The sequence below is a fragment of the Myotis myotis genome, unplaced genomic scaffold (assembly GCF_014108235.1).
Source record: "Myotis myotis isolate mMyoMyo1 unplaced genomic scaffold, mMyoMyo1.p scaffold_m19_p_18, whole genome shotgun sequence".
Lineage (NCBI taxonomy): Eukaryota > Metazoa > Chordata > Mammalia > Chiroptera > Vespertilionidae > Myotis > Myotis myotis.
Window position 1 is genome coordinate 42,076,428 of NW_023416322.1, and position 24,846 is coordinate 42,101,273.

The window sequence follows — 24,846 nt, forward strand, 5'->3', positions numbered from 1 at the left end:
GTGTCGGCTGAGTCTCAGAGACAGAGGCCGGGTCCGTCCAGTCAGCGAGGGCTGAGTCCACGGAGCAGATGGGCCACCTCCGGACTCTCCCCGGCTGATCTGCTCACAGCTCGAGCTGCGGACTCCTCCGCCTCTGTGAGCTCCGATCGCACCGAGGTTTGCTCCCCACCGTCCCTTCGAGGAAATCGGGGAGAGGAAGAGAACAGCCGCCCCCTGGTAGCGTCCCACGGCCCTGACTGGACCGCACCCTCGGATGCCAGAGAGGAGTCCCATCGTCAGCCACCCAGCCTCACGCGGCTCAGGCTGCTTGTTTGCTACCAGATGAGTGGAGGGCAGGGACATGGGTCCCGGTGTTGTGCAAACTGGCAGCCCAGTTGTCCACAGTTACTCAGCCTTCCTGCCGACACAGACGCTGGCGGTTATTGCAGACCTCCCACCCCCAAGCGAGGCCCTCCACGGAGCCCCGGGCGGCCGCCCAGACACGCAGCCTGAGCACCGGCGTGGCCAGCACTGTGAGTCAGAGCGGCATCATCCCCGACGACTCAGCTCCCCGGGCCCCGCCGCCCCGGCCTGGGCCAGCTGCCGGGCTGAGCAGCAGACGCCTGTGCCGCGAGCGCCCATCACAGTGTCCTCGCTTGACAGACGCACCCAGAAATGAAGAAGCAGCCAACCAAGATACCAAGATCAGGTGCTGGCAGGTGTCCCAGCCGGAGACCGAACCCCAGAACTCGGCACAGTTACTGTAACAGCCTCTACCTCCGCGTGCTCCGACCTCAACGACACGCAAAGCAACCGGAAGAAAAAGGAAAAAGAGCTTGGCCAGGTGGCTCAGTGGTTGAGCCTCGACCTATGACAGGAGGTCAGGATTCCATTCCCGGTCAGGGCACAGGCCCAGGGTGCAGGCTCGGTCCCCAGTGTGGGGCGTGCAGGAGGCAGCCGGTCCATGATTCTCTCATCATTGATGTTTCTCTCTCTCCCTCTTTCTTCCTCTCTGAAATCAATAAAAAAAAAACACATATATTAAGAAAAAGGAAAAAATAAATCACAGACCATAACAATAGATATTGCTTTATATTTAGGATTAAGGCAGACAAATAGATGCTACATTTACTTCTTATATAAGAAAATTTCTACCAATATATTGTTGTTTTACTAAAATTTAAGAAGCATACACATTTTTAGGTATAATATAAAATCAAATCATGTGAAAGAAACCTTATAAAGCATACAAATTTTCCCAATCATATACATAGTACAATTGTATTTTCCTTATTAACTCAGATTCACCAAGATGTATATTATGTTATAGCAGTTCATAATTTGAGCTAAACATTTAACATTTCTCTGTACAGTTATGAAGGCTACAGGATCATTTATTTGTATTAATTTTACCAAAATTATTGTCTTGTGAGCCAGCATCAACCTACATAATTTCCAAATTTATATCTAATGTTTACTTCTAAAAATTTTACTGCTTAAGCTCTTAAAATTCTTGCTGAGCAATATGTCGATGTCATTTGCACCCCTGTAAAATTTTCTCATTGCTTTACAACTCTTAATACCCTATTTACCCAGTACCTGTTAGCAAAATAAGTCACCTTTTCAATCCCCATTCATAAGGCAGTTTAATCATAACCACATGCACCTCTTGCAGAGAAACCTTCTTTGCTGCTGTTCCCAAGAACAAACTCAAAGACACCTACGTACTCAAAAAGAATGCGTTTGAGGACTTGGTGAACTTTGAACAACATGTTCATTTTCAAGTGGGATGAATCGTTGATTTGTGTAAGAGATGTGAGCATGTTGCTGAGAGCCTTCGTGGCTGTTGGGGTGTCAGTAGCTGCTGTTCTCATCCTGCTTTTAGGGCCATTTCCTGGCTGGTGGGTGGGGCTTCGGTCTGGGCTCGCTCCTCGCTTGTCACTAAGGGGCCCCCAACCTCCACTGCGTCCGGCTTGTTTGTTTTATTCCACAGCATCTGGCATATTTGTTGACTATTCACTTTTTGAATTTTTTCGTGTGTGTGTGTGTGTGTGTGTGTGTGTGTGTGTATTTAGAATCTGAAGAAGGACCTTTTTAAAATAATGTCAAGTGACTGACTGAACAGGAAGGCTGCAGTTTGGTTGGAGGAAGGGGTGGATGGGAATGGGGGGGAAATCATGGACTTGAGGGAATTCATGAATAAATACTGAGCCAGGGGGCCAGGAGAACTACAGTCTCCCAGTTTGTCGCCAACAATATGACCTTGGGCAGGTCACAGTCTGGTCTGTAGAGAAGGAGGTTGGGTGGTGTTACCCCGGCCCTGCGGGTGCTCCACTTCTGACAGTGGATGAGTCACGGTGTCTCACTTTTGTAACCTACGCCTCCCGCGGAGCAGGTAGCATTTGTTGCCGTGGGTGCGGAGGGGCAGCAGAGGATGCGTTTCCCTGTTTACTGGCCGTAAATGCTCCGCCCTCTTTCTGGGCCGTTTGGAATCGCACATACGAGAAGCCTGTGGCAGCTCATCCTCAGAAAACATGTGAGACCATCGCAGAGGTGAACGCATTCGGTCTGCTATTCCCTGTGCCATCGGAGTCCCGGGCGATGAAATGGCTTGACGGGCGCCGCGTAGAAAATGCCTGAGACGTTCCGTATTCTGGGGGCCTTTGACCGTTGGCTGGGTGGGCAAAGGGGCAAGATTAATATCCGTTTCTGGGGAACATCTTTTTGAGACAGAGGTACATTTTCGGAGAGGGCTGTTTTCTCTCTGCCTCATCGGAGGAGAAAGCTTTGCCTTGTTCTGTGAAAGTAACGCGGGGACAGGCCGCGCCCGTTTTCCCAGCCGGCGGGTCACGCTGCACTGGCGCGGAAAGGCGGTGAGAGCTTTACCTCGGCTGTGGGTGATTGGGGCCGGGGTGATGCCTTCTCAGCACTTTCCGAGAACAGCCCACGGGAGTGTGGCCTCGCGGCTGGTATGCGATGACCTCTGCAGCCCCGGGCACTACGCAGGCTCGGTCCCGGGGCTGAGCCGAGAGAGGAGCAGGTCTGTGACGGCCTTGAGAGAATAATCGGGGGACGAGGGGGGATTAACAAGGACATTTCTGTCGAATTCTCAGGATGTCCCATTCAGGAAGCTGAGCTTTTGGGTGGATATACCCACAAATAGGTAACGAACGTCAAAAACACAGAAAGGACACCTCCTCGGCTCTGCCTTTCCTTATGCGCCATCGCGCCCGAGTCAGTGGTTGTCGATAGGAATTTTCCCCAAAAAACGTATTTGAGGATGAAACATGAAATAGCGCAGGATCAGCACAAGTGATTCCAGTAGTAAATGCTGCGGAGGAGAGGACACCTTCCATCACCTCGGGTCCGGACTCTCTCAGGCCGTGGGAATTCACAGGAACATCATACATACAAGAAAAATTCAGAATAGTCCCAGTGGCCGACACAGTGACACCTGCTGTTAGCTCCTCTCCGTTACGCAGAGCCCTCCGTTGTTGCTGGAGGTTAATTCCCTCTAATAAGTTGTCACCAGGGCCCTAGCCGGTGTGGCTCAATGGATAGAGCGCCGGCCTGTGGACTGAAGGGCCCGGGTTTCGATTCCCGGTGAGGCCACATGCCCGGGCTGCGGGCTCGATCCCGTGTGGGGCGGGCAGGAGGCAGCCGGTCAGTGATGCGCTCTCATTGTTGAGAGCACCTGCCTTCTGTTTGCTCTCCCCCTGAAACCTCTGGACACCTCCCGACCACCCCAGTGTGTTCCTGGGCTCCTGCATCTCCCTCTTGGCCTTCCGGAAAGTGTCTCTGAGGGTGGCATCTTCAAGACTCTCTCCAAAGAGGCCACTTTCCCCCATTCTCCTGCTGGCGCTCCACCGGCCCCACGCACATCCGAACCTCTGTCCCGAGGTCAGTGGGTGCATCCAGTGGCTCCCGGGGCCCCTGTCCATGAAGTGCAGCCATGCTCTCCCTGTCCTGCAGCCCCCTGGTCCTTGCTCCCATCCCCTGCTCTTCTCCTCCCTCTCCCCCCAAGCCTTCATGAGTGCCTGAGCATATATCCAACTTTCCATTCCTATCTGCCATCATCTTAGGCAACTTTAACGTCAACGGTGATGGTCTTGTTACCTAGTCTTCACATTTTACCCTCTGGCTACTTGGCCATCATGTCTGACTAGGTTTCCCAGAGAACTGTGCTGCCTCTGGGAGCTGATGTCCTGTTAGCTGAGCCCACACCTTCTCCGTCCCCACCACTGGGCCCAGTTCCCCTTCATTCCCCTGTCTTCTCTCCATCTCGTAGCCCACTCCTGACTCTACAGCCCTCCCTTACCAGCTTACACTCAATAATCACTCGCCTCAATGAATGCTTTTGTTTTAATTTTGAAAAGATGATGAAAACTATCTACAAGAATGCAGTGAATATTTTTTGTGTGCAACACCCATAGCTAACATACCTGGGCGATGTCTGTTTTGTAAAAAGTCAGATATATTTTACTGACGTTTATCTGTAAAGTGGGAGCACAGCCATGTATGAAACCTGACTAGTCATAGACATTTGTTTCTAAAGAGACACCCTTGGGTGTCTCTTCTCCATTTTCCTCGGGAGTCAGAGAACTGCACCTTTACCGGAGATTAGCCTTCTCAAAAAGTTGTATTTGAGGAGGCTACAAATGCCTGGTTTTCCCCTTCCTTTTTGATATCTTTAGAGGGTTAGCCATAGACTGTTCCTGGCTAATATTTAATTAATCAGACAACACAATAACTTTACCATCTACTTTGATAATTGTTGCTTTTATAGGATTCTCGTGCTACAATGCAATAGCTTGATTTCCCCAATGTGTTCTAACGAGAGGTTCCAAGCAGGGAAATCATCCATTTATTAAAGAAATCAGCTTAATGTTCTGTTGTCTGACATTATTGTAAGGAGGACCCCAGATATTTTGCATTTGTTTCCTTGAGTTGAAATATTGTGGTAACATCCAATTATCCTGCTGACTTTAATCTATACTTCATAAAAAATTAATTACGGATGTCAAATGCGCACATACTTATTGTCTGGGAATCTCAAATTCATGAACGCACCCCAAAGTTTAATAATTGTTTATGATGCACTACTCTAAGCATGGTCATCACATGTCCTCAAACTTCTAAGGCAGACTCATTCTCTGTGTCATTTGTATTTAATAAATGTGAGTCTATTGTTAACCCTTTATATGTTTTTACTACTAAGGAGATTTTAAATTAAGTTGATTTGATTAGCTTGGCATTTGGAACATGTATAATAATAAAAGCATAATATGCTAATTAGACCGGACAGCCGAACAACCTTCCGGACATCCTTCCAGATGAAGCTGGGGCTGCGAGGGCCAAGCCCCTTGCCCGAGTTTCGTGCATCAGGCCTCGAGTATTATAATAAAGATAATGTGGCTCCATGGCTGGTGTGACTCAGCTGGTTGGGCTGTGTCCCATGCACCAAAAGGCTGCCAGTTTGGTTCCCAGTCAGAGCACATGCCAGGCTCAATCCCCAGTAGGGGGCTTGTAGGAGGCAGCAGCCAGTCAATGTTTTTCTCTCACGTTGTTTCTGTCTCTCTCTCTCTCCCTTCCCTTCTCTAAAAATCAATAATAAATAAGAAGAAGATAATGCGGGAAGCTAGCAATGGCCAGTCTAGAAACTCTTAACTGCTTGGGTTTCTATATGGTAAGAAATGCTGAGAAAAACTGAGCCTTCAGTACAGCAGCATTTGGAAAAGGGCTGTGTCCACCCTGGGCACCAGGGTCTGGAATCTGATACTCAAGGGCCCACTAGCTCATTGAGTAGCATCACTGTCTGGAAAGGGGTGGGTCCTTAGGATTGATCTTAGGAAGGAGACAGAAGGATTCTTGTGAGAGTTACTGCGTGTTATAGAGAATTTCACTGTAAACATCTGCAAACAAATCACCAGTGTCCTTACCGTGGTTCCGGTGAAACAGTCCGCGGGCCAGAGGGTCCCTCTCACAGCAGGGACGGCCTCCTTTCTACTCCCCGGTTCTCTTTCTTATCTGAGCAGCGTGTCCATGTCCCCTTTGCCAGTAGGATGGTCTCACTGCCACTCCCGCTGTCTTTTCCACTCACGGGACGAAGACACCGTGCATCCTTTCCACCCTGATGAGAGAGAATCATGGACCAGCTGCCTCCTGCACGCCCCTCACCGGGGATCAAGTCCGCAACCCAGGCCTGTGCCCTGACAGGGAATCCAACTGTGGGAATCCAACCATCCTGGTTCATAGGTCGACGCTCAACCACTGAGCCAGGCTGGAGGGACCCAAGGGCCCATTCTTCTAGGGATGACTTCTCCACATGTTTGTTGATTGAAAGCATTGAGCGTTTCCCAGACATCATTTTTATGCTCTATGGATAGGCCTGGAAGTGTTTTATATCATTGTCTTCGCTGTCTATTTTACTGGAATTGTCTCTTCTCATCTTCAGCAGGAAAAATAAATGGCATAATTGTTATATACAAATGAAATTGTTATATACTAAGAAAGCTCTACACAGATGACAAGCCGACAGCCCAGTGTCTATAGGTGCCTGTAGGCGCGCACCGTGGAGTCAAGAGCGAGCTGTGTTTCTGGTTGTGTGTCTGGCTTTTCTGTGGGCTGACTGGCGAGGTGTCGCATTCAGAGGCTAATTGAATGAGAAGCACCAAATTAATATTATTTGAAATCAGCATCAAGGAAGACTTTCTGTGCAAACTGCCAGCAAAGAGACGAAGGCGCCATCCTGGGGGGCGGGCGGGCGGCTGCCGTAGGCCACGGGGTCGGTGACTTCAGTGTGCGATGCCTGATTGGGGAGTCGGTTTAGAGGAGAGCAAGCCGGACCTGTCACCGAAATCACAGTGGGTGAATGGGCCTATTCAGTCTGCCCCCCCAGCCCCCCGATTCTTCCCGCTGTCAGGGAGACTCCGGGACCAAGCCGCACACCTCCGGGTCCCGGGGGCACTGTCGGCGCCATGCTCACAGCTGACATGACCAGTTCCACACGCTCTCCGGCGGGAGGGACGCAGGTCATTCTGTCCGCTCTCCTTCGGGATGACGCCAGGTCTGAGAGGCAGGGAACAGAGGCAGTCCCTGCTCTCGCGCCACCCGCCATCGTCCCTCCTGCCTCTGGGCCAGACTGCGAACCAGACAGATGAGAGCTGGTGGGAGGGCCACATGGTTACCTATGGACTCAATACAATCAAGAATTCCAGGCTGGCCCTGGCCGGTTTTGCTCAGTGGCTAGAGCGTTGGCCCAAGGCCTGAAGGGTCCTGGCTTCCATTCTAGTTGAGGGCACGTACCTTGGTTGCAGGCTTGATCCCCAGCCCGGGTCAGGGCAGTGTGGGAGGCATCCAATTGATGTGTCTCTCTTACATGGAAGTTTCTCTCTCTGTGTCTCTCCCCCTCCCTTCCACTCTCTCTAAAAATCATTGGGAAAATATCCTCAGGTGAGGATTTAAAAAAACAATCCCGGGCTGTGCCACTCCTTCCCCGAGTCACAGGAAAACGGGCCACGGGCAGCGAGGTACAGCTAGCGGGTGTCCTCGCTCATCCCTGGTCAAACCATCCCTGTGGGTCCCCCTGCCAGGACCCACCCCTGACCACGGCTGCCACCCGCTTCCTGGCTGGGCCTTTTTGCGAGCCACTTGTTTCTTCTCTTTGCTCAGAAACCTTCGCCTGGATTTGCATCCTCCAGAGTGTTCGTGTTGGACCCCAAACCCTTTCCCGTGTCTCCGGGGAAATGGGGGCGGGGGGTCTTGGGGATAGTCACACATGAGCCTCTTTGAAATAGGGCCCTCGGTGGCTTGATAGGGTGCGTGCACATCCCGGAGCCAACAGCGTCCACGGCTGACATTCATCGAGTGCTGCTGAGGGCTTGGCAGATGCAAACCCGTACCCCTCACAGTAGCCGGAAGCGGAGGCCCATGCTGGCATCCATTGTCCAGCCAAGGCGCGTGGCATGAAGGGGCCTGCCGAGTGCACACAGCCGGGCAGCGACGGCTCCAGGACTGACCCTGGGCCTCGGACGTGAGAGTCGGAGCTGGACACCGAGGGGAGAGGAATAAAGTGAGCAGACAGCCAGCTGGAGGGGGCGATAGACAGGTCGGAACACCTGTGTGCAGCTGAGACACACACGATGCCCCGAGAGGGTGAGAGGAGCGAGTGCCCCGCTGCCACGGGGCCGTGGTTGGGAGAAGCCGCCAGAGGAGGAGCCCGGGTGCGTGTGGGCAGTGTCTCCCCTGGCGCTGCCCGGGCTCAGTGCCCCGTGAGTGCTGGATGCAAACTTGGGGTCGCGGGCGTGACGGCTGGAGAGGTGCCCCCGACCACGGGGACTGGTGATGGCGGGCCAGGGAGTCCTGCCGGGAGTGTCAGCTTGACCCGGGAGGTGGAGCGGGCCTGCGAGATTTCATGCGGGGAAAAACACCACGTTCCCCACGTGCGTTTGCAAAGATTCCCGAGTGGCTCTGCAGCAGCTTTCTGGAAAGGAGAGTGGGAGGGTGACCGCAAAACCAGGGAGCGGGGCGTCTGCGCGGTCACGGGATGAGGTGGCCGCGGGCTGGGCCCTGAGCACAGACTCCGCCGTGGAGAGCTGCCCCTTCTGTCGGCACAGTCCGCGCGGCTGGGACCCACTGCCCCGCCGCCCAGTGGCTGCACCTGAAGGTTGGCCGGATCGCTAAGTCTACATCTACGTCATCCTGTCCTCTGGCTTCCCCCGGGCTCCCAGGGGACCGGGGAGATGGAGGAGAGAGAGGGGCTCCCTCCCCCCAGCTTTCAGTCCTTCCAGGTAGTGGCTCCCTGGTATCCTCCAGGGTCCCTCCTGCTTTTCCTGCGCCAGCCCACACCTTTGTAAATAGCCCTTTATTCATCTCCACTCCCATCACCTGTCTGACTGAGCGCGCCATCTGCCTCCTGCCAGGGCTCCGATTAGCACAGGGAACGCGGGAAATGGGCATGTCGCGCTCTGTTAGCGGCCTTATTGCTGAGCGCCCTCTCCGCTGACCACTGGGCCATAACGAGAGAAATGCTGAAGGCGTGTCTTCTTCGACCCAGAAATCCCTTACTTAAGCAGCACGCAGTGGGTGCCATCTCCAGCGTATGTGTAGAGAAAGGCGTGTGGTGGTTTTGCTTAATGGTTTAAAGAAAAAAGAGTGAAACGGGTCACGTATGGAGGCCGATGGAATAGGGTCCGAGGTGACGTTGGGATGACGGCCCAGGCTGGGGCCAGAGCGCCTGGCGGGGTCTTCGGTGGGAAACGTCTGTTTTTAACCGATGAGCAGCCCGCCTGGCGTCGAATTTGGGAAAGGCGTTCCGAGGCTGCAGTTTTTCTAAACTGTTTCCGTTAGCGAACCTGCCGTCCAAGTTTAGAAACATCTTTACCCGGGAGAGCGTGGCGCCCAGCTCCTCAAATTGTTGTGAGAGTTAAAGTCGTCACGTACCTGACGCCACTGTCAGGTGCCGGGTCCACAGACAGGCCCAGGGCGGGTGACCCGCCGGAAGGAGCTGGACTCGCGTGGTGGGCGTGGAAGGGGCGAGAGCGCCACCATCGGGCAGGGGCTGGTGTGGCCAGAAATGGCAACTGCAGGGAGCAAGGGTGGGGCCTGGGCACAGGGAAGTGCGGTTACGGCCGGTCCCCAGTTCTCCGTTGCACGGCTCCATGGGCAGGAGACAGCGCAGCAGGAGACGGGGTTTGGGGAGGAGATGATGCCTCGGGTTTGGGGCACAGCGTTTCTGGTGCCTGGGGTGTCTGGCTGGGGTGCGGGAAGCCATTTGGGCAGCAGGTGGGACCGCCCAGGGCAAGGTGGCCTTAGCTTCCCTCGGAAATACCACCGTGGGGGGCGGGGGCGGGGGCGGAGGGCAAGATGCGTCGGAAGTTTCCGTAGCCTTTCCGACAGCCCCTACTTCCCTCTGGAATTGCTTCCCTCTCATCGGTATCCGTGCTTCCTTTTCAGTCCTCACGCGTTGAGGCTGTCGTGCTCCTTGGCTCCGACTGACACCTGTGTCTGTTAGCGCGACTTAATTTTCACCAGCAGCCGGGGCGCCGGAGCAGCCGGGAGTTGACAGCACCCGCCTGACCCCGGGCTTCCCGCGGTCCTGGCGGCGCACTTGTGCACTGAGAAGACTTTTTCTGCTACTGCACGTTTGATGGACATATTTGATCATTTCTACTTTCCTTGTCCTGTTTTCTCCTGGGAACATGTATGACACTTTTCATAGAAGGAATCACTTTATATCCATGAGAAGGAGAACCAAAGGCAATTTTAATGCAAAACAACAAAGGCAAATTGTATTTTGCGGAAAGCGAGCCCCAGCAAACAGCTAAGTCAATATTTTGGATCTACTTTCCTGGTCCCTGCGTAATTATTAACACTTCACTCATCTAAAACCTCAGACACACATTTCCGTGCAGGGTATGCTCAAGGAAAAACAGAGGAGAAGGGAAATGGCTCAATGATTGACCCCCCCACCTTCCATGAAATATTCCTTTAAAGCAGAGGTTCTCAACCTGTGGGTCGCGACCCCTTTGGCGGTTGAACGACCCTTTCACAGGAGTCGCCTAAGACCATCCTGCAGATCAGATATTTACATGACGATTCATAACAGTACCAACATTACAATTATGAAGTAGCAACGAAAATAATGTTATGGTTGGGTCACAACATAAGGAACTGTATTTATTTAAAGGGCCAGAAGGTTGAGAACCACTGCTTTAAAGTAAAGGGATTGGAAATCGGTAATGTCAAGATATTCTGCATAGCTCGTCCTTTCAGAGAGGGAATCTTCTTATTAAGGAGTCCCAGAAAGAGAAGACGCGGGACTGCCGGGAGTGTGTGTGATATGTCCGTGTCCGTGCAGATGGACAGTTCTCACCCGGGGATTTCCCGGAGAGATGGCGGCCCCAGTGTCAGCGGGCGGCATCGTTTACTCCCGGGCCCCCTAGTGCATGGATGGCAAGACCATCCCCCTGCTTCCCGGAGACAGGGCAGGGGTTGTGATGGCTAACACCCCTGTCGAATGGGATTGGATGTTCCAGGTGGCTTTTAATAAGCAGCATATTTTATTTCAATATTGAAAAAAATTGAATACAGCATAACAAAATGGAATGAAAATCGGGTATTTAAAGACTGCTTTGCTTACTCTGTTTGGCTTTGTTTAAAAGAAACCATGGGCCGACACGATTCTGCTGTCTGGTGAGATGGAGGTTGGGGATCACAGTTCTTCGCTCCTGGAGAATCTCGGCTCTTAGGAATGTCACAGCTACAGCACGTCAGTGGAGACTGAACCTTCTTCCACAGACAGACGCGTGGGAGTGAGGAGCGGAGGGGCGGAGTATTAGGGCGGTGGTCGCCAAGCGGTGGTCCGCGGACCACTGGTGGCCCATGAGGTCCGAAAGGTTGGCGACTGCTGGTTTAGAGGATAGTGCCTGGAGCCGCTGGTCGGAAAAGCCAAGTCCGTCTTCCCGCGGCCTCCCTCGGATGCACATCGCGGACAGCGCACCAGGAAGTGGGCGTCAGTCCCGGCCATGCTCTGTGACAGGTGGAACGTGCCGCTCTTTGCCCGGGTGACTTTTTCCTGGCATTTCTCAGCGACCGTAAGCATCGGTGGAATAACGTCCCGTGTATCCTGCGCCACAGCCCTTCCAGCTGACCGACTGTGGTATTTTAATGCAGTGAGTCCTCTACCGGACATTTCTGTGTGTGTGCAACCAAGGCTGGTCACCAACGGAGAGAAAGACTGATTGCAGCTTGAAGAGAAGGACTGTGCCTGGGTGGGACAGAAATTTAAGGCTCAGTTTGCATACAAGGGTGCTTTTCTTCCAGTTGATAGAATTTCGTGTGTGTGTTTGGGTTTGGCTGAGTGTTTTGGGTTCATAAGTGGCTGTTTCATTATAGAGTATTGGCATAGTTGATTGAAAGTGTACTAGTACATGTATATATAGTATCTGTGTATGCTTTACTTATATGTTTTTGTTATTTACATAAATAATTTAGGGGATAATTTTGTACATTTCGCAAGTATAGTAAATCTTTCTAGTTTGGCTAAGTAGTTTCTACTGAAAGACAATACTGCAACAGGTTAGGATAGACGGAAAAAAAGGAGAGGGTTGCTCAGCCGTTTCAGAAGGCCTGCCTGCGAGGCTCTTGAAGGAGGGAAAGAAAATCACATGCCATGTTGTGACTGTTTCCTAAAGAAGCAGCAGGAAGCCCTGATGCCCAGAGGCCGCTGGAGGAAACCCTGGAGGCTGCACTGTGGCTGTTTCCGGGCAGGAGAGGGGCCGGGTGGAGGCTGGGTCTAGGCCACTTCTTCCTCCTTCCTCCCCAGCGGTCCGTCCCTCCTGGAACTCCGTCTCCAGGAAGAGCAGCTTGGCGAAGAGGCGTCCACTCGGTCTTCGCAATCTGCCTTCGCTCTTTTGTTCAGTAAAAATGGAAGAGGCTTTTTGTTTTGCTTTTATGCTTTCTGTTCCAAACACAAGGCCTGGGACCGTTGGGCTTTTGTTCTTGGTTGTGGAAAACGGCAGCATATGGGAAACCTATTCGCTGAATAGCGCTCACCGTCACCACGGGAAAATGCGTGAGGAGGACTGATGAGACAGGTGGGGGCCCGGGCTGCACCTGAGGCTCAGGTCCCCATCCCGGGCTTTTACGGCATCTCCTCTGCCGATGCGTGTGGTGCGGGAGGGAGGGTACCCCGCCTCACCTGCGTTAAATGATAGAACAGTCGGCCTGGCCGGCGGGGCTCTGTGGTTGAGGGTCAACCTATGAACCAGGTAGGAGGTCACAGTTCAGTTCCGGTCAAGGGCACCTGCCAGGGTCGCGGGCTCAATCCCAGTAGGAGGCGTGCAGGAGGCAGCCGATCTATGATCTCTCCTCATTGTTGTTTCTCCCTTCTTCTCTGAAATCAATAAAAACATATTTTTAAAAAATGATCAAATAATTGGAGGTGTTTGTAAATAATTCAGAAGGGTCTGGACTAAAATTTGTCCTTTAAATCAAATGATTCTGGAGGCTTACTTTGCCTTATTTTAAGTAATTAAAACAATCAGGGCTGTGGTGTTTACAGTGCTTTTTGGAGGAGTTATCAGAACAGAAGCATTTGATGACCCAGAATTGCAGCCTTAGACCTCTCTCCCACTCGTAAGGGTGCACACCTGTCTTCAGTACTCCCCAAGACGAGCATATGCTTATAGATTTGTTTTCAAACCAGACTTCCAAATTGGAAAACGTTACCTCGTAAGAAAAATGTGTATCTCCCCTTAATTTAGAGGACTGCAAACCCCAGCCATGCAGTCACTTCTTTTTGAAAAACTGCTTTTCTCCTATTGGGAAAGTTTCGGTGATCATGTAATTATATGTGGGAGATGAGAGAGAGAAGGTTACCCAGCAAACACCTCATTGTTATTCCTTCAAAACAGCATCGATATTAACATCTGTGCATTCATGAGAAGCCCGGAAGTGTGAACAGTGAGAGAAAAGGAACATTGAAGAGGAAAACTATACTTTCCTGTTTGCAAAATTTCAGTATGTTTTTGTGAAGAAAAAAAAAACACATCAAATTTTAAACTCTGAGAAGGACCTTCAGTGTTTGCTTTGAATCAGAATCGCCAATGCATTGATTATAGACCAATGCGTTGTCTGTCGCAGTTGAAATAGCTAATATGCATATTGGGAAGCTTTCATGAAATGACTAATGGAACAAAGAAATCTGTTGGTTTCCCCCCCTGTATGTTTAACGAGGTGTGCACCTTTGCATGCATTGTAAATATTAGTGCATTTGTGTTACATTAGAAGCCTGTAAGTATGGCTTGAATACCATTTCTTGAGTTTAATTAGGGTACATTGCCTTGTGAGTCTCTTCATTTGCCAGGTAATGTGAGTTTAGCAGGGCTGTGTTGTGCACCATTTTATTGTTATGGCATGCCAATCAGGACCAAATGCCAGCGCATCCATCAGGCCGCGTGAAGTGTAGACCGGAAAGGTTCCAGTCGCTTCGGAAAAGGTCCTGTCACCATTTCCGCCGTAAATCACTCTGCCAGGCTTCCGAGAAGGAAGCTTTGGAGCTGACATTGGGGATGCGGAGCGAACCCTAAGATGTTTACGGAATGCGGGGAGCCTTGAGGCTGACTCCCGAGTGTGAGCAGCGCATCCAGGGAAGGGAGCCACTTACCGGCATCCAGGCGGCGGCGAGTGCTTTGCTAGTGGGGGTGCATTCGTCCTTGTCCTGGAAAGCAGAGCCCTGAGCGGCGTGTCTCTGTGCCCTTGACCAAGGTCGCCCGTTGGGCAGACATGGCAGCTCAATGGAGGAGGAGGTGGCCCAGGCACCCAGGTGCCCAAGGGCTGACCATGGCGAGGGAAAGGGGGGGGCTGACGGAGAGGAGGCGGCGAGCAGAGGAGGTGAGGCTTTCATTTCTTCACCCACCTGCCTCTCACTCAGCACCTTCCCCCCGGGGACCTGTCTCCAGGGGGCGCCGAAGGAGGTGGCTCTGGGGAGGGGGCGATGGCTGACTCACTGCCCGGTGGACAGAGAGACAGGTGCACGGAAGTGCTTGTGTCTCCTGCAGAGCGTGGGTCAGAAGAGCCCCGGCTTGGGGTCCAGTCACACCCTTCTTCTCCAAAATCAATAAAAATATATTTTAAAGAAAGAACGTGTAGGAAGCGACACTCACAGAGCATCATGCACAGCCCCCCGGACACCCCAGGTCCCACGTGGCCACGGGTGGACGAGCCCCGGGGGGAAAGAGAACGCAGGAGACGCAGGGAGAGGCAGCTCCAGGGCTCCCGGGAGGGGCTTCTGGAAGCCGCAGGCGAAGGCGGATGCTGAGGAGAGCGGAGGCTGAGGGGTTTCTGCCTGTTTGCCAGGGTCCCTGGGGCGGGCGCACAAATGGGGAGAACAGTGCCTTGCGAAGGGGCCAAGGCAGGGGAAACCCAGCTACTGCTGTAGAGCCCATAGTGGTGCCCCCCCCCGCCCCAGATCTGGTGGAAAATAGGTCTGATTTTCTATGGGAAATGCGCGTATTGTCTCACTTTCATGTGATGTTTCTGTGTTCGGAAGACTTGGATAAGCAAGGCATTCATGGCTCCCCAGATAAAGGATTACAAAATGACAGCTTTCAGAACACATTCCCCTTTGCAAACATGAAGTCAGCAATGGCCACATGAGATCTGAAGAGCGTGTGAGCTTGACTGTATATATATATATGTTGATTTTAGAGAGAGGAAAGGGGAGAGAGAGAGAGAGAAACATCAATGATGAGAATCATGGATTGGCTGCCTCCTGCACACCCCCCACTGGGGATCAAGCCTGCAACCTGGGCCTGTGCCCTGACCGAGACTCGAACCGTAACCTCCTAGTTCATAGGTTGATGCTCAACCACTGAGCCCCGCCGGCTGGGCTGGGCTTGACATTTAATGCCCGAGTCTCCGTGTCTACGTTTCAGGAAAACTGTGCCAATCCCACTTTCAATTTACTTGTATTTAGGTACAAAACCCTGTGAAATATGCATGTTGCACAATTAATGAATATTTAACCCTTTGCGGGCGTTTGTCTACTCTCAGCCAGCAAAGCTTTTTTACCGTCTGGTCGTATTTCTGCTCTCAGCAAGGAACCGTATGAATCTTAACTCTGTTCATTCATGTATCAGTTCGTAATTTCTCTGAAAGCTCTTAAGTGTCTAAGCGACCTTGTCACGGACCAAAACACTGCCCCGACAAATCGGAGCTATCGAAACTCAATATAAACAAACGCGGTCGTTCCACACTCGCCATGCAAAACACCGTGGCGAGTCAGTCGCCTTTTGAGAGCGAAGAAATCGACAAGCTTCAGAGATACTTCGCAGAATTTCAAATAAAGCTTTACAAATTACGTTTAACTGTAATTAGACATTCTCGCTTGTTAAGATATTTCAAAATAATACTCCAAAATGGCAAAAAGAAAGTTACCGAAAGAAGTGCACTGCGAATCTGAAAGTAACGATGAAGAGTTTTATTTTGGCCCCTTGAGTGCCGACTCTGACGTAGAAAGTGATAACGTTTGTAGTGATTCTACTAGTAGTGACATAGTTCCAAAAAAGAATTAATAAATCTTGTTGATCCTTCATAATCTTGCATGTTATGTATCACTGCTCTTTCCATGGAAATTAATTCCGACCAGTACGACACCCATGTCCAAATTTAATTCGACCGCAAAGGGTTAATAAACAGATTTTCTGAGTTTAAATGTCTTTGAAAATCACTTGGCTCATATGGGGTTTTTTCCTTCTTGATATAATCCCAGTGGTGTTAGCAATGATTTGGTTGTTTGCCAAAATCTAACCCCTCCACAGGTAGCTGACAGGTATTCACCTTTGTCACCTGGCAGCTTTTCTTACTTAAAAATGTAGGTTGTCTCGAGGTGGAGCTGTTGGATGGGTTTCCAGGGCAGCTCCCAGCGAGTTCCCGAACCGCCACTGCCTGTACGAGGCCCAGGCTCGGAGAAAATGGGAGGTTGATGAGGTCGCCTGCCTGTGACCCATTGGAAATTCTATGTTCTTCACCTTCATTTCTGATCTGCAAGCTTTCTTGTAATTCAAATTTTTTTTTAAAAAATCATTCTATTTACTCCAGAAAGAAACCTATATATATAAAGGCCTGAGCGACCATTCAACCATCCGACCGGTAGCTATGACGCACACTGCCCACAAGGGGGAAGACACTCAATGCAGTAGCTGCCGAGCTGTAGTGACTTGGCAGCTGCGGTTCTCGGGTGACGCACCCCGGAAACAGAGAGGAGGGAGCCTGATTCCAGGGTGCATCACCTGAGAACTGCCTCTTGCAATCTGGGACCCCTTGGGGGATGTTGGAGAGCCGGTTTCAGCCTGATCCCCGCAGGCCCGACCGAGGCCCCCACCGGTGCAGCACCGGGCCTCTAATGTGATTATAAAAACTAATTGGACCGAGAATTGTCATTCTTTAAACGTTTGGAAGGATGGCCCCACCACCCACCGTCTGCTGCCTCATTTCTCGGTGAACAGACCCCCGGACCCTTCGGAGAGATTTGGGGGTCACTCCTCTCACCTCTTCCTGTCCTGTGCAGGCCGTCGGGTCCCGGCCGACTCCTGGCCCCATGTCCCTGACATCCTTCTTGTAAAGGGGGTCCTGTGTCACCAAATCCGTGACACTTCTCTTGCCTTACACCCTCGGCGGCGGCAGGCCTCCACTGGGCGGCGTGTTTCGAGGTGATGCAGAATAAACTCGGCCAAGGGGCGCCAAGTAGTGTCTTTCCCAGACCTGGAAGCCTTCCGCTGTGTCAGCGATGCTATTAATAAACACTTGCATGTCGCTGCATAATTTAGACAGCCCTTCCCCTCACACAAATATATGTAATCCCCTCGACCGCCTTCAGGGGTTGGCAAAGTCAGTATTGTTTCCTCTTAAAAATGAGAATGCCGAGGGTCAGAAAAGTGAAGTCATGTGTTCAAGTCTTCAAAGACAACGGAGGGCCCCGGCCCACGTGGCTCAGTTGGTGGAGCATTGTCCTGTGCACGGAAAGATTGCTGGTTTGATACCCGGTCAGGGCACATGCTCAGGTTGGGGGATCGATCCCGGGGCAGGGGGGTGGGAGGGGGCATGTGCAGGAGGCAACCAGTCGATGCTTCTCTCATACATATCTCTCTCTCTCTTCCCCCGCATCTCCCCCCTGCCCCTCTCCCCCTTTGCCTTTCTCTAAAACATCCCCGCAGGTCAGGATTAAAAACATAAATGAGGAAGTCTCTAGTACAAGGCGCAAGTCCCAAATCTCATCCTTTGCTGCACTTAGAATCTGTGTTATTGAATGGTTTGTCTTTCAACGGGTGCACAAGTAACCTCACCTTGTACTTTACCATTGAGCACACGCACATGTGAAGACCATGTGCCCTGGTGTGTGCAGTCGTATCTGAACCGTGTTCTCTCCTCTTTCTGAAGGTCCTCATCGCGAGCATCATGTGCAGCTACAACAGGAACGACTGGATGGAGCTCGCCAGCATGGCCGAGGTAACGCAGTCCTCTCTCTTCTATTTCTTCTCTGCTATTTTTATCAGCTGTAAATAAAGAGCCTCCGTGGAAAAGAACCCCATGACAGCAAAATTGAATGGAAAATGGTAACTCCAAAAAAAAAAAAAGTTTCTATTATCATGTTCATTAACAGGATGGAAATGGAAATTTAAAGGGACTCTATCCCATAAAAGTGGCCCCTGGCATTTCACAGGCTGCCTAGAAACCCTTTCTCCTTTGAATCCATTTCCTCTTGATTTGCATAGAAAGCAAAACCTATAGAGGATGGATGTCATGATAAAACATAAGGCCACCCTGAAGAGGCACACTGGCTCTTACCTCGCCTTCAGGCAAGCTGGTGTGACAGTGCGGGAAGAAACTGTGAATACAAAACCCTCGAATACTTAAAATGTAAAAGGTCCCGTTCAGTACCATTCGCGTGTGAATACGGACAGGCCTGGCATGGTGGGACCGGCGCTCCTGAGCGGGCACCGGTGAGCGGGGTTTCTGTACTGTCAGGGACGCCTGCCCAAACGCGAACAACTCCCCACGGGCTCAGATTTGTTTTAATTTTATTTCTTTAAATATGTTTTTATGATTTCAGAGAGAAAGGGAGAGGGAGATAGAAACATCAACAATGAGAGAGAATCGTGGATCACCTGCCTCCTGCACGCCCCCTACTGGGGATGGAGGCTGCAACCCGGGCATGTGCCCTGACCAGAAATCGAACCATGACCTCCTGGTTCATAGGTCAACGCTCGACCACTAAGCTACGCCGGCCGGGCTCAGATTTGTGTTTTAAACAGAAAAAAAAAAAAAAAAAAATACGTAGTTAACATTATACGCTATGTTGAAAGATACTCGAGACAGATTTAGCTGGGGTTTCTGGAAACCGCTCAGATAGGAGAGTAAATCTGACCCCACTTATGAACTAATGACTCTACATCATATTCAGAAATGTGGATTGTGCAGTTTATTTGGACATCTCAAAACTGTGAGGGGAAATTACTTCTGGGACTCAGGGGCTGAAATTAGACGTGATCCGTAATCGGCTCCCTGAACTTGGGCGCTGGGTCCATTTTCTACATGTATTTACCTAATTGAGCGTGAAATCCTCCATGGAGCCCGTGCCTGGCATGAGCTCGGCCAGCGTTAAGCTGACCATGATGAATCGCTTTACACGCTGCCTGCGTCCCGCCCGTCCGTACAACAGAGGCCGTAAAAAAGAGGTCCTTTGGTCGGGAGCCTTTAAATGAGCGAGTTTTACTTGGAAGAAGTCAAAAGCCTTTGTATTAGTAACACACTAACCGGCTTAACGATGTTTGCTACTCATTGCTCACATTTCATATCTATTTCTTTTTTCTCCTAAATATTTTTTTTACTGATTTCAGAGAGGAAGGGAGAAGGAGATAAAAGCATCACCGATGAGAGAGAATCATTGACCGGCTGCCTCTTGCACACCCCCCACTGGGGACCGAGCCCACGGGCGTGTGCCCTGACCGGGAATAGACCCGTGACCTCCTGGTTCATAGCCCGCTGCTCCACCACGGAGCCCGCTGGCCGGCCTGAGCCCTTCACTGCTGTTAAATGTATTCACACTTTCCAAAGCAGCCCCGTGAGTCACCTCCATGGCGCTTCACTGGTTAGAGATGAGGAACCGGGCAAAGGGGAGGGAGGGACTCTGCCCCAGGGCACACGGCGAGGACATGGGGAATGTGGATTCAAACCCACGACGTCTGGCTCCAGCGTCCACACGACTCACGTACCCATCCTTCTTCACACGGAGAAGCGGAGGGGACGTGGAGGGGACGCGGAGGAGGCGCACCCTTGGGGAGAGCACGTTGCCTGTCCTGCCCTCGCTGAGCGCCGCCCTGTGCAGGCATTCGGGCGATGCAGAATCAGCTGGGCGCAGCGACTGCACCCAGAGGCTCCTGACTGACCGGGGTCGGGGTGCACGGCATGCCCCGTCCCGGTTAATTCGCCATCTCCTGCTAATTCAGCAGCTCAGGCCCCCGGCGTGCATGTCGCTGCGCAGAGAGGAGCGCACTGCCCGCTCGGGCGCCGGCGTCTGTGCGAGCAGCATCTGAGCAGAGGCCCAGGGGGCACCGCCCGTCCCGGGTCACCTGGGGCAGGCACCTGCTCCTGAGACACACGCTCGTGTCAGAAGCCTCTCCGCTGTGTCCGCTGGGCGTGTGTTCGTGTATTTCTAGAATCCTGGGGAGCTTTCTCATCAGTCATTGAAGAAAACTTTAAATTGGGTTGGTGGTTTTACAGTATTTTATTTTTAAAATTATTTTTAAATATATTTTTACTGATTTGAGAGAGGGAGAGAGATAGACACATCAGTGATGAGAGAGAATCACGGATGGGCTGCCTCCTGCACGCCCCACACTGGGGATGGAACCTGCAACCCGGGCCTGTGCCCTGACCGGGAATTGAACCGTGACCTCCTGGTTCATAGGTTGACGCTCAACCACGGAGCCATGCCAGGCAGGCTACAGGATTTTAATTTAAAGTTTAGAAGGCTTAAGGATGTCAAGTTTCCTTAACATACGGTCCCAACATCAGCCACAGACTAAGTGATCTCTGTTAAGTCACAGGAGGGAGAGGCTGTGGGCTCACAGTGCTCTCACATGGCTGGGTTCTCACCCTCCCCTCAGCTGCAGGCTGTGGGACAGGGAGCAGGGCACTCAGACTCCTTGTGCCTCAGTTTCATCTTCTGTGAAATGGGAAGAACGACATATCCTACTGAGAGAGCCTCGCACAGCATCTGGCCTGTTGCTCATTGCCGTCATTACTGTGCTCCTGATTGTCAGCGGGCACTTGTACTTTAGGAAATGTGCATCAGGTGAATATGTAAGCCAGTGCCCCCTAAAGCTTAGGTATTCCAAAATGCTGTTGTATTGATTTGCTTTTTTAAATTGCTGCATTTCAGCTCAATACAGAAGTCTACGGGAAATATTTGAAATAACTAAGAAATAATAAGGAAAGAGCAGCCGTGTATATAATTGTGCTGCGCCATCTTTTAAGGAAGCTGGTGATTCCACGGGACGTGTTTGGAGACGGGGCCTATTCCTACAGCCGACACAGAAGGTTGGCTGACTTGCCCAACACAGTCCTTGGCCGACCTGGGACTGAACTCAGTGTAGCCAGTTGTGTGTGGCCCATGATTACTACCGAACCAGCAGGGGGAAAATGGCATGACTTAAATAACGTAATTTCCAAATAATAGGACGCGTTTAAAACTGAATTAGGGAAGCAAAAGCCACGATGAAACCCTGTTAGAAAACAGGCTGAGTGAGCAAAGGAACTCTCCCAAGTGTGCCGGGGCAAAGGCAGGCTCGCGATGAGTCAAGATGGGTGCGAGGTGGCTAACCAGGATTCCGGTTCGGTGAGGTCCTACTTAACATTCAGAAAGCAGGTGGGGAAGCACAACAGGCTAAAACCTGAGCAATTAGGGAGCAGGGCCCTGCACTTGGAAAGCAGTGAGCTTTTCTCAGCTGGCGTCTGGCTGAATAGACTTGTTGTAATTGTATGAAGTTTCTAGGTGACCTTATTTAAAACAAAATTGTAGCCCGGTTGGCGTGCCTCAGTGGCTGAATATTAACCTATGAACCAGGAGGTCGTGGTTCAATTCCCGGTCAGGGCATGTGCCCGGGTTGCGGGTTCGATCCCCTGTGTGGGGCGTGCAGGAGGATTCTCTCTCATCATTGGTGTTTCTATCTCTCTCCCTCTTTCTTCCTCTCTGAAATTTATATATGTAATTTTTTTTTAAGTTGTAGCACCTGGAAAATTCTAGAAGTGAGGTGAAGGAATGGAAAACTTGAACCACTTACTTCATCTCCCATTCCTCACATTACTCTATTAAGCTATTAGAAAAGCATTTTGTTTATTCTTAGAGGTTTTCACAGGAGACTCCCCAACAGTTCTACAACCCCCTGCGCATGCTTAGGGACTGACCTCCTGTCTTCCTGTGGCAGGAGCCCTCTGTCCACGAGTGAATTAATGAATAAATGAGAAGGACTCCTGTTTAATTATTAAGCTAAGACAGTGTCACCTGTACTCCCTGATTCTGCACAAGGACATTTTTTAAAAATGTGGTAAAATTGACATTCAGTTAAAAACACATTCCCTGGTGCTCCTTCCCGACAGCCTCCTCCGTCTTCCTTTGCACGGCGGCTCACGGTACCTCTCCCGGGGGAATAAGGTGTGTTCCTGTGAACAGAGCCATGCGGGGCCGCGGGAACGGGCCAGGCAGAGCTGAGCTGACCCCCCTGCTGGTCTCCATGTAGCCAGGCCTGGGCAGCGCTTTTCCTGTGTAAAATGCACCCAGCCAACCGAGGACTGTGCACATCTGAGACATGGAGCCAGGGAGCGGCGAGGGCCCTCGGGGAGCTCCCGTGAGTGTCTGTGATTGCTGTTCTAGACGCTCTCATCGGAGCCAGACCAGCCCTGCGAGGCCACGAGGCCGCCGTCCCATCCCATCCCGGAGGGAGCAGCGGGGCTGCCATCTGGCCACATGCCCCGGGCTGTGTGACTGGGGGGAAGCCTGCGGCTCACGAGTAACGCTGTCCCTTTCCTCCCTCTCCCACGTGTCCCGCAGGCTTCCGGAGCGGACGCCCTGGAGCTGAACCTGTCCTGTCCACACGGCATGGGCGAGAGGGGCATGGGCCTGGCCTGCGGGCAGGTAAGGACCTCGCAGCTGTCACCTGTCTGTCTGGGGGGAGCGGGCCCCGGTTGAGGGGCTAAGGCTGCCGCAGGCGGGTCAGACAGGCAGAGACGGCCAGGGCTGCGCTGTTCAGTGGTGCTGAGAACATGGGGAGGGAAGGCAGCTGGGCTTGAGCAAGGGTGAGGTTATTGAGGACAGGCTCCCACTGTGGGCCTGACAGGAGGGAATCTCACACCAAACAGTTTAACAAAGCACCGAGCCGAATCGGCTGCTTGCGGTGCAGTGTTCTGTTTGCAGGCTGGCCACAGCCCCTTCATGGTGCGGGTCCCCGCTGGGGTGCCTGGCCAGCCTAGGTGAGGGGCTGCTGGCTGTTTGCAGGCTGGCCAAGCCCCCCAGCAGGGACCCTCACCCCATGAGGGTGTGGCCAGCCTGGGTGAGGGGCTGATGGCTGTTTGCAGGCTGGCCACGGCCCCCAGCCACCCAAGCTCCCAGTGGAGGCTGGCTGGAAGTAGGTATGAGATTTATTTATCTTCTATAATTGAAACTTTGTTGCCTTGAGAGGAGGCCACAGCCGGCCAGGGCAGGCGGGAAGCTTGGCTTCCTCCATCGAAGGGGCAACCAAGCCTCCTGCTTACTCCAGCTCCGTGGCTGTAGCCACCATCTTGGTTGGGTTAATTTGCATATAGTCGCTCTGATTGGCTGGTGGGCGTGGCCTGAGCGTAGCGGGGGTGCGGTCAATTTGCATGTTTGTCTTTTATTAGATTAGATCATAACTTTCTCCTCTTTTCTGCTTGCTTACCACTTTTCTTGGTTGACTCTGTGCCCCGTGATTTCTGAGCTCTCTTCACATCCTCCCGGCGTGTGGGGTGACAACTCGCAGGGCTGGCTCACATTGCTGACAACAAACAGCCCTCGTTCTCAGAGAGTTTATTATACACCAGGAAACGTGTTGTTATTGGGGTGGGTCATGTGATTTAATTCTCAAACAGCCCTTGGGGCGGCTACTACCATTATCCATGACCGCCATTTGGGGAGATGAAGAAGCAGGAGTGTTAACCCCTTGAGTGCGGGGAGCGTGGTTGCTTCTCCTGCCGTGTCCAGTTCTAAGTCTGCTTTATTGGTGATGATGATGTTGCTGCATCTGTCAGTTCTTGCTGTGAAGATGATGATTTTTGTGGAAGATATTGAATATGTAACTTCATTTACTTGTGATTCATAATTTTTTTCCTAAACTGCTGTGAAATCAGCAAAAATGCCTTGGCAATTTTAGCATAGCACCTAGGATATTGGTTGGCACTCAGAGGGTTAAAAGGCTAAGCAGTTTGTCCGAAATCCTGCAGCCAGGAAATGGCCAGACCAGGCGTGGGGGTCAGTGTCTGACGCAGGCTGCTCGCCTGCCCGCGGCTCCTCAGCGCCCCCGTAAAACGGCCCAAGATGACGCCTGGTCTCGTCAGTCTGCTTTTGATCTGGATGGAAGGAGAGGCGATGTCCTCACTGCATCTTCCTGCCCTAATTCTGCTGAGCACAGAATTATATCTGCAGGGGGGGGGGGGGGGGGGAGGGAGGTGTTACAGCATTAACATCTGATCCAGAGCCACCGCGCCGTCCGTTCCCGTCTCCCTTCTGCCCGCCGACACCTGAGGTTCGTTTTTCCCGTGAGGGTCCCTCCTGTCCTGCTTCTGATGCTCGAGTCAGCACTGTCCAGGCCAAGGCCTTTGTCACCGTCTGTCCCAGAGGAAGGCCATCTGTCCCCTGCCCTTCTCGCCGCCTGGACAGCCCTAGTTGCCGGAGAAAGGCCGATGTTGCCGGCCGGGGTGGACCAGGCCTCCAGGCCTCCGCGCCTCTGCTGTTCGCGCTCAGGTGCTGACAGGTGTTCTTCTCGCTGCACAGCGGACGGAGGGCCTCGCTGCCCCCCACGCAGGCCAGACAGAGGCGTCTCGCAGCCCTTCCCGGGTGGTCTGCTTGGCAAGAACTCCCTTTAGTTTTACACGTTTTCGTTTTCTCGTTCGCTGGAACTGGGTACAAGTGAGGGAGGCTAAGCAGTTACTGTTTATTTTGGAGACGCCAACGACCTCACATCCTTGAAAGGGTTTTGTAGGATAGTCAATAAATACTCCCCAAAAGCTTATGTTTTTATTTCGAATTACAATTCGACCACATTTAATCCCTTGTTATTGCTTTGTCAGACT

At 51.9% G+C, this 24,846-nt stretch overlaps 1 protein-coding gene across 1 annotated transcript in view; it reads left to right on the plus strand.

Annotated features, from left to right (window-relative positions):
- DPYD (dihydropyrimidine dehydrogenase) overlaps positions 1-24,846 on the plus strand; it is a 351,367-nt gene that overhangs the window by 245,212 nt on the left and 81,309 nt on the right. The window contains exons 15-16 of the mRNA XM_036344651.1: positions 17,920-17,988; positions 22,592-22,675. Of these exons, the coding sequence (XP_036200544.1) occupies positions 17,920-17,988; positions 22,592-22,675 (153 nt within the window). The remainder of the gene's footprint in view (positions 1-17,919; positions 17,989-22,591; positions 22,676-24,846) is intronic.